The sequence below is a fragment of the Pterocles gutturalis genome, unplaced genomic scaffold (genome assembly GCF_000699245.1).
Source record: "Pterocles gutturalis isolate BGI_N339 unplaced genomic scaffold, ASM69924v1 scaffold316, whole genome shotgun sequence".
Classification (NCBI taxonomy): Eukaryota; Metazoa; Chordata; class Aves; order Pterocliformes; family Pteroclidae; genus Pterocles; species Pterocles gutturalis.
In genome coordinates, this window is record NW_010097479.1 from 1 (window position 1) to 8,009 (window position 8,009).

Sequence of the window (8,009 nt, forward strand, 5' to 3'; positions counted from 1 at the left end):
TCTGTGATTCTGTGATTCTGTGAAACAGGGAGGCTTAAAATCCTAATTTCCTTCTATTTAGGGGGTTAAGTTTTAGCTGGTGTCTAAAATTGGCTTCCTGTGTGGGGCAAATGTCTCCCTGGGGTCTCCATCTCATTCAGGAGGTCGAGGCATCCCCTCTCCTGCATGACATCTCCTCTGCGTGAGCATGGACAGCTGAGCCAGGCTTTGGACCTCCTTGGTGGTGGGGTGGCCATGGTGCTTCCTACCCAGGCTGAAGGGAGGTCAGTGAGTGCTCGTATTATGTCCTTGGCCTGTCCTTTCATTGCGCTTTCTCCTCCTTGGTTGAGTCTCCTGGACTCAGGTTGGTGGTGGAGCTTTTTGGTTGTTGTCTCCAAGCTGGGCCTGGTGGTAGAATTTTCTCGTTGGTCTCTCCAGGCTGGACCTGGTGGTAGAGCTTTTTGGTTGCTGTCTCCAAGCTGGGCCTGGTGGTAGAGCTTTTTGATGTTCTGAAGTCGGGTTTGGTGGTGGAGCTTCTTGGTTGGCATCTCCAAGCTGGGGCTGGCGGTGGAGCTTCTTGGTTGGCATCTCCAAGCAGCCTTTGGTAGTAGAGCTTCTTGGTTGGCATCTCCAAGTTGCATTTGGTGGTGAAGCTTCTTGGTTGGCATCTCCAAGCTGGTCCTAGTGGTAGAGCTTCTTGGTGTTTTGAAGCTGGGTCTGGTGGTGGAGCTTCTTGGTTGGCATTTCCAAGCTGGGTCTGGTGGTGGAGGTTCTTGGTTGGCATCTCTGAGTTGGGATCCATGGACAGGGATGGGTGGCATGGCTGGGCAGGTGTTTTCCTGGGGAAAGAGCCTTCCTGAATGGTTTTCTTTCCTTCCTCCCCACAGCTGATAGTCGAAAAAACGACTGACTACCCTTCGGCTGAGTACTCCCTGGTGGAGGATGTAGCCCTCCACTTCACGTGTTTGATGGACAGACTGAACGAGCAGCGCCTCTTTCAGCCAGACCTGTGCGACGTGGACATCGTGCTGGTGCAGCACAAGAGCATCTTCCCGGCGCACAAAGGGGTCCTGGCAGCCTACAGCCAGTTCTTCCACTCCCTCTTCACCCAAAACAAGCAGTTACAACGCGTGGAGCTCTCTCTGGAGGCCCTCACCTCACAGGGCCTCCAGCAGATCCTCAACTTCATCTACACCTCCAAGCTCCTCGTCAACTCCTGCAATGTGCAGGACGTGCTGAACGCGGCCGCCGTGCTGCAGATGAACAACATCGCCTCCTCCTGCCAGGACCTCCTCGACACCCGCTCGCTCAGCCTGGCCGCCGACATGGCCCTGCCCGCCGAGGGCTGCGCTGGACCCCCGCCCTACTACTGCGAGATCAAGCAAGAGGTGGATGCCCCACACCCCAAGATCTACGCCCGGGAGGGCAACGACCCCTACTCGGTGCGGGTGGAGGATGGAGCAGGTGGTGGGACGCTTCCTCCTGGTCCAGCCAAGCAGTACTACAAGGAAGAGAAGGATGGTGGTCCAGGCGCCGTCTGTAAGATGGAGGGTGAGGAGTCTGAGGAGGACCTGGACAGCCAGGGTTCGTACAACCGGGAGCAGATCATCGTGGAGGTGAACCTCAACAACCAGACCCTCAATGTCTCCAAGGGCATGGAGGGGAAGGCGGCTGCCAGCGAGGCCGCCGTGATGGGGCGACCTGATGGTGATGAGAGAGACACGGAGGAGGATGGGGAGGAGGAGAACGAGGAAGGGGAGGAGGAGGAAGAAGAGGAGGAGGATGCGGAGGTGGGTGAGGAGGAGGAGGAGCACAGTGAGGAGGAAGACCTGGAGGAGACAACGGAAGAAGAGGACGATGACGACGATGATGAAGACGCGTCAGAGGTGAAAAGGGAAAAGGGTGGGCAGCCCCGCAGAGGCAGCCGGGCATCCAAAGCCACCAAATCTTCCATGGCAACCAGGTCCCAGGAGATTGCCAAGGTAGAAGAGGAGGAGGAGGAGGAAGAGGAAGGCCAGCGAGGGAGGAAGAGGAAAAAAGAGCAGGACGGTTTGGGCCAGAAGGTGAAGCTGGAGGAGAAGCAGCACTACCCATGCAAGAAGTGTCCCCGGGTCTTCAACAACCGCTGGTACCTGGAGAAGCACATGAACGTCACGCACAGCCGCATGCAGATCTGTGACAAGTGCGGCAAACGCTTCCTGCTCGAGAGCGAGCTGCTGCTGCACCACCAGACCGACTGCGAGAAGAACATCCAGGTGAGCCAGCCCCAGGGACTTCCCATCAGGGGATGGGTGTCCCATCAAGGATGGATGTCCCATCGGGAGATGGATGTCCCATCAAGGATGGATGGTCCCACCAAGCAGTGGGGCATCCCACTGGGGATGGATGTCCCACCAGGGATGGACATCCCACCAAGAGTTGGGGCATCCCACTAGGGATGGACATCCCACCAAAGTGGGGACATGCCACCCAAGGAGGAGCATCTCAATAGGATGGGACATCCCAATGGGGGAGGGACATCTCACCCACCATGGAGGAGCATCCCACTCGGCTATACCATGGGATGGGCTCACGCTCAGATATTTTTGATGTTGTCTGACATGGCAGATGGGAGGGAACCTTTCTTCACCTGTGACTTGTGTTCAGGCTCAGGAGGGTCCCATGGTGTCATGTGACCGAAGGATTTGTGCCGGGGAACTGTGGCTTCCCCTTGGCCAGCTGGGTGGAAACACGGAGTAATTTTTGAGGAGTAATTTTTCTTTGAGTTTATTCAGTTCATCTGGATAAAACATTGCAAGCCTCTGATGGAGACACACTCCAGCCGTTCCCACCCAGCCTGAAACCAATTTAGCTTAATTCAAAGATTTGCTGACACGAGTTAAAATGGTTTTAATCTGCCTTTTGTGCTCTTTAGCTCACATATTAGCAAATTTCTGAACGCCTTTGACATCCATGTGTGGCTCAGGCTCGATGTGTCCTTTGCCTAATGCTAATGAGATCCTCGGCTATGTTAGCAAATTGACTCCAGCAAATCAGTGCAATTTTGGGGGGACAGATAGGCATCCCATCAGAGCAGCAAATACGTGTGTCCCTACAGACCCCTCCAACCCATCTCATAATCCTCAACAAGATGTTTTGCATGATGCTGCCACTACTAATTAAAAAAAAAATAACAACTTCTGGAGAACTTCGCCCATCATCCTGCCAGCAACCAGACTGTAAGTGATCTTGCACCTCTGCTGGATGAAGGTGACGGAACCCAGGTGCTCCTGAAGCCCTTTGCCGATGACACCCCAAATAAAATGGGTGATGAAGCAGATCTTGATGCATCTTCCTGAAAAATCCACAGCCCTGATATTGCTTTTTTTGGATGTTTTTTCCCAGAATGGATGAATGCAGCTCCCATACCTGTGTGGTGGTGGTTGTTTCAGAGCCTATCGTGAAGCCTGTGCGATTAAATGGAATTTCCCAGAACACTTCTTCAGGCTCTTTTGCTTTCCTGGTGGATAACATGGGTCTATCACCTCATTGCTTTTTTTTTTTTTTTTCTTTTTATCCCTTTTCCAGGTCATTTCTGAATAGGATGAACCACAATTGCTCATGCAGTGACCTCCCTCTGCAGAAAATCGTTACTTCTCACTTAGTGGAGTGTTTCTAATTTTACAAATAGCCAAATTCACTCAATTTGCTCTGATAATATTGAATAAGTTTGTCAGTATTCCATGGAGTTATAGCTGGATGGAAAAGGGATTTTTTTCTACTCTATACCTATAATGGACAGTCTTTGTTTCTTGGTTTTTAACCAGATAACCAGATCTGAGGAGTGACCGTCCCTCTTGTCCCATTCAGGTCTGCTGCTTTCTTTCGCTGCTTTGTCCCCAAATTTCGTCCATGATGCTTTAGGTGTTAGGCTTCATCTCCCTCCCTGTGATCATTTCCCATCGCCATCCGCGGTCCCGCAGATGCTGTAGTGGGCATCCTGCCTCCACCACCTGAAAAATGATTCATCCTTCGCTTTATCAGGTTATTTATCAAACTCTCTTTTGGCCAGCTTCAGTATGGTTTTCCTCTTAACCTGCCAGAATTTATCTTCTTCTCTCTCTATTTTTTTTTTTTTTTCCCCCCTCGTTTGGATGTTACTTCCACATTTTCGAGTGATGCTTTTTCTGTGATAACTGAGGACACAGAGCTCAGCCTTCCCTCAGCCCTCCAGGGTGCTTGGTCCCAGCCCAGGGGCTTTCCCACATCTGCTCCCTTCCCTCAACCTTTAATTTTAAAATTGCCCTTCATCCTTTTCCATTTGAAGAGGAGAACATGGATATTGATGTGTCTTTGATAGCAGGCTCTGGTCCTGAATTTGTCCTGAAATGTCTCTTAAAGCAGAGATAAAACTGTTCTGATCTGTGGAAATATTTACTTAGGAACAGCAAAACTCAGAGGACTCATGTTTGTATTCAGACATGGCAAGATGAAGAAGAAATCAGCGTTGGGAATCCCTCTGTGACCTCAATTTTGCCTCCCAGGCACCTAAGATTAAATATATATGGAAAGATACTGGGACTACATGGCGTAATGGTATATTTTCCACCGTACTGCAGCCTCATTCAGTGCAAAATTTGGTTGAAGCCCATCAGCGTTCCTTGGGGTAGGAGGAGAAGCTGGAGGAATCCCTCCCCGGGCTTACTGGTACCTCTCAGCTGTGCTGTTGCTAGGTGCCTCCAAGACATGAATTATTTTCTCAACACATCTGGGAGGAGAAGGGATGGTTTTATCCCTGTTGGCCAAGAAGAAGATGAGTGATGGAGAGATGAAGGGGGAAGAGTTGACCCTTGGAGGAAAGGAAGACCCTGGGCTCCTGGCAGGGTCCTTGACCAGGGACTTCCCATCGTCCCCATGCTCTGGCCGTGGTTTTCCACGTGGACCTTGCTCTCCTGTGCTTCCCTGAGCACCAAACTAATCTCACGCACTTCAGAATGGATCTCATGCTGAAGCTGGAGCTTTCCTGAGAACTTTCTGAGAAACATTGAACTTGATGGAGCTGAAGCAAATATCTGTCGTAACTTGCTGGGGGAGACTTTGCACATCATGTTGTTCTGCTTGTGCTGATGGATTGGTTTTGGGGTCTGTTTTGGTTCATTAATGGATATGTTCAGAAAACTCATTATTTATGATGAAGTATCCATAATATCTGCTGAAGACTGAAGTTGTGCTGCCCTGACTTGGGTTCCTCCTTGTTCCTGAATTCTTTGCAGCCTTCTAATGCACAGAGGGTTGTTTTTTTTGGTGTTGTTTTCTGGGTTTTTTTTTTGTATAGCGTCTTCACTGTGTGCAAGAATAAAATCCCCAGTTGGGAATAGGGCCTTGGTGCGTGAGCTGCTCTTTATGCAAACCCTAAGTTGATGGAGATGCCACATCCTTCCCTGGAAAGTGATTGTCCCTTCCTCATGCAATGGATGGAAATCTGAGTTTTGGAGGTTTTGAAGTGACAAGGTCTGTAGCAGATTTGCTGGTTGTTATGATTTTTGGTGTCTTAGCTGTAGGTAGGTTTCATAATGACGTTCCCTTTTAATGGACAAAGCTGAAAGCCTGGCAAAACCAAAATGCTGTCAGTGCCTGGGCACGTTCCCCTGCTTCCTTACCCATCCCGTGTCTCCTTGCAGTGCGTGACATGTGGGAAGGGGTTCAAGAAGCTCTGGTCCCTCCACGAGCACAACAAGATCGTCCACGGCTACGCTGAGAAGAAGTTCTCCTGCGAGATCTGCGAGAAGAAGTTCTACACCATGGCCCACGTGCGCAAACACATGGTTGGTGAGTGCGGGAGGCGCTGGGGCCAGCGAGGAGATCTTGTTAGGGGTGTTCATCCAGCGTTCTGGCAACGAAGTGTGGTTTTTTTCATTGCCGTCGTGTTGGGAGTTTAGGGCTGGGCTGAATCTTGGGTGAGCTTTCTCAATGTCAACGCAGGGGCCTTGAAATTTGGCCCAACATTTAATGCTGAACGTATGTCTGCTCAGTATTGGGTTAGAACAATCAGGCATGGTGATGGGGAGTCTCGTTTATTTTATTTAACGAGAAAAAAAAGACCTCAGAAATGATCAAAGGAGAGTTTGAAGTGTAACCATCCTTCCCTTGTAAAAGAGGACCAGACCCGCCAGGCTTTGAACAGCAAATTGCAGATGGCAACAGCGGTTGGGTCCCTGGGGCTTGCAGGCACCAGAGACATAAAAAAAAAAAAAGGGGTTTTGGCAGGCAATAAGGGGAGTACCTGATATGTTGCTGCTGTGCATGTTCCCCCAGATGGCTTTGGGTTTCCTGGGTTGGGTGTCAGCATTGGGTGTGGCAGCCGGGACTTGGGGAGATGGATGCTCAGGGTGCAGGGAGGGTACCTGACCCTGCTCCTCTCTGCTTCAGCTCACACCAAGGACATGCCGTTCACCTGCGAGACCTGCGGGAAGTCCTTCAAGCGCAGCATGTCCCTCAAGGTCCATTCGCTCCAGCACTCTGGGGAAAAGCCTTTTAAATGCGAGGTAAGATCCTATGTGTCACCCAACCCTGTGTCCTCTCAAATGGGCACAAAAATGCTGATCTGGTGGAAAGATCATCCACTTCTTGGGGCTTCCCCCATGCTTTGTGCCAGTGCAGCTGTAGGGATGCTTCTGTGCTCTTCCAAACTTTGCATCCCCTCCTGGTTTGAGGATCTCACCAACCTTATGATGAAACTTGTCCAATGCCAAGGTCTGTCCCTCCGGTGCCTGGACCTTGCATCCCACCCCAAGCCCATCCAGCCTCCAAACTTGGCTGGGTATGTCCCAAAAAGCCATTTATTTGGGTTCATTTGGGGGAAAACAAGTAATTTCTACACTGCTCTGATGTGCTGGTCATTTGGGGGGAATGTGGGGGTGTTTTGGGTCCTCATCAGCATCTTGTGCCCTTCTCGCCCCCAAAAGAACTGCAACGAGCGCTTCCAGTACAAGTACCAGCTGCGCTCCCACATGAGCATCCACATCGGCCACAAGCAGTTCATGTGCCAGTGGTGTGGCAAGGACTTCAACATGAAGCAGTACTTCGACGAGCACATGAAGACGCACACGGGTGAGAGTTCCTCGTTCTCCATAAAACACAATGAAAAAGGAATTTTAATAGAAAAAAAAGGGTTAATGGATCTAAATTGGAAGAGGGCAGATTTAGACTAGATGTTAGGAAGAAATTCTTGACTGTGAGGGTGGTGAGGCAGTGGCCCAGGTTGCCCAGAGAAGTTGTGGATGCCCCATCCCTGGAGGGGTTCAAGGCCAGGCTGGATGAGGCTTTGGGCAACCTGGGCTAGTGGGAGGTGTCCCTGCCCATGGCAGGGGGTTGGAACTAGGTGATCTTTTCCAACCCAAACCATTCTGTGATTCCTTGCCTTGCCCCCAGCCTCTGTGGTTGGGCACCCTGGGGAAAGAGGGTTGAGACGGAGGTGGCATCTTTGGGTGGATGGCAGGATGGGATTTTGGGGGGGGGCAGTCCAGCCACCAGCTTTTCATCCATCTTCCCCCACCCATAGGCGAGAAGCCCTACATCTGTGAGATATGTGGGAAGAGCTTCACCAGCCGCCCCAACATGAAACGGCACCGCCGGACCCACACGGGCGAGAAACCATACCCCTGCGACGTCTGCGGTCAGCGCTTCCGCTTCTCCAACATGCTCAAAGCCCACAAGGAGAAATGTTTCCGCGTCAGCACCCCCTTGGCTTCGGACATGACCAACCCTCAACACACTGCCAGCCCGGCTCCGCTGCCCCCCAGCTCCGGCATCTCCCCCCTGCCCCTGCCGCTGCTCCATCCCCTTCCACAGAACCTCCCTCCTCCTCCCCACCTACCGCCGCCCCCTCCCCTGTTTCCCGCAGGGAGGATAAATTCGAACAACAACTAGGTGCCCCCCCAACCCGGCCATGCACCCGCACAGACTGCTCTCCCTTTGGGAACATCTGCCCCTGGGGAGCCAAGGCTTCGCTTGCTCTCTACCCCCTTTCCTCCTCTTTTTGGGGTTGTTTT

At 51.6% G+C, this 8,009-nt stretch overlaps 1 protein-coding gene across 1 annotated transcript; it reads left to right on the forward strand.

Annotated features, from left to right (window-relative positions):
* The first annotated feature begins 872 nt into the window (after window positions 1–872).
* ZBTB47 (zinc finger and BTB domain containing 47) lies at window positions 873–7,887 on the forward strand. The gene is made up of 5 exons (XM_010073431.1): window positions 873–2,234; window positions 5,640–5,787; window positions 6,388–6,503; window positions 6,924–7,068; window positions 7,520–7,887. Exons 1-5 carry the CDS (start codon window positions 948–950, stop codon window positions 7,885–7,887), a joined length of 2,064 nt encoding a protein of 687 aa, XP_010071733.1. The 5' UTR covers window positions 873–947.
* The last annotated feature ends 122 nt before the right edge of the window (window positions 7,888–8,009 follow it).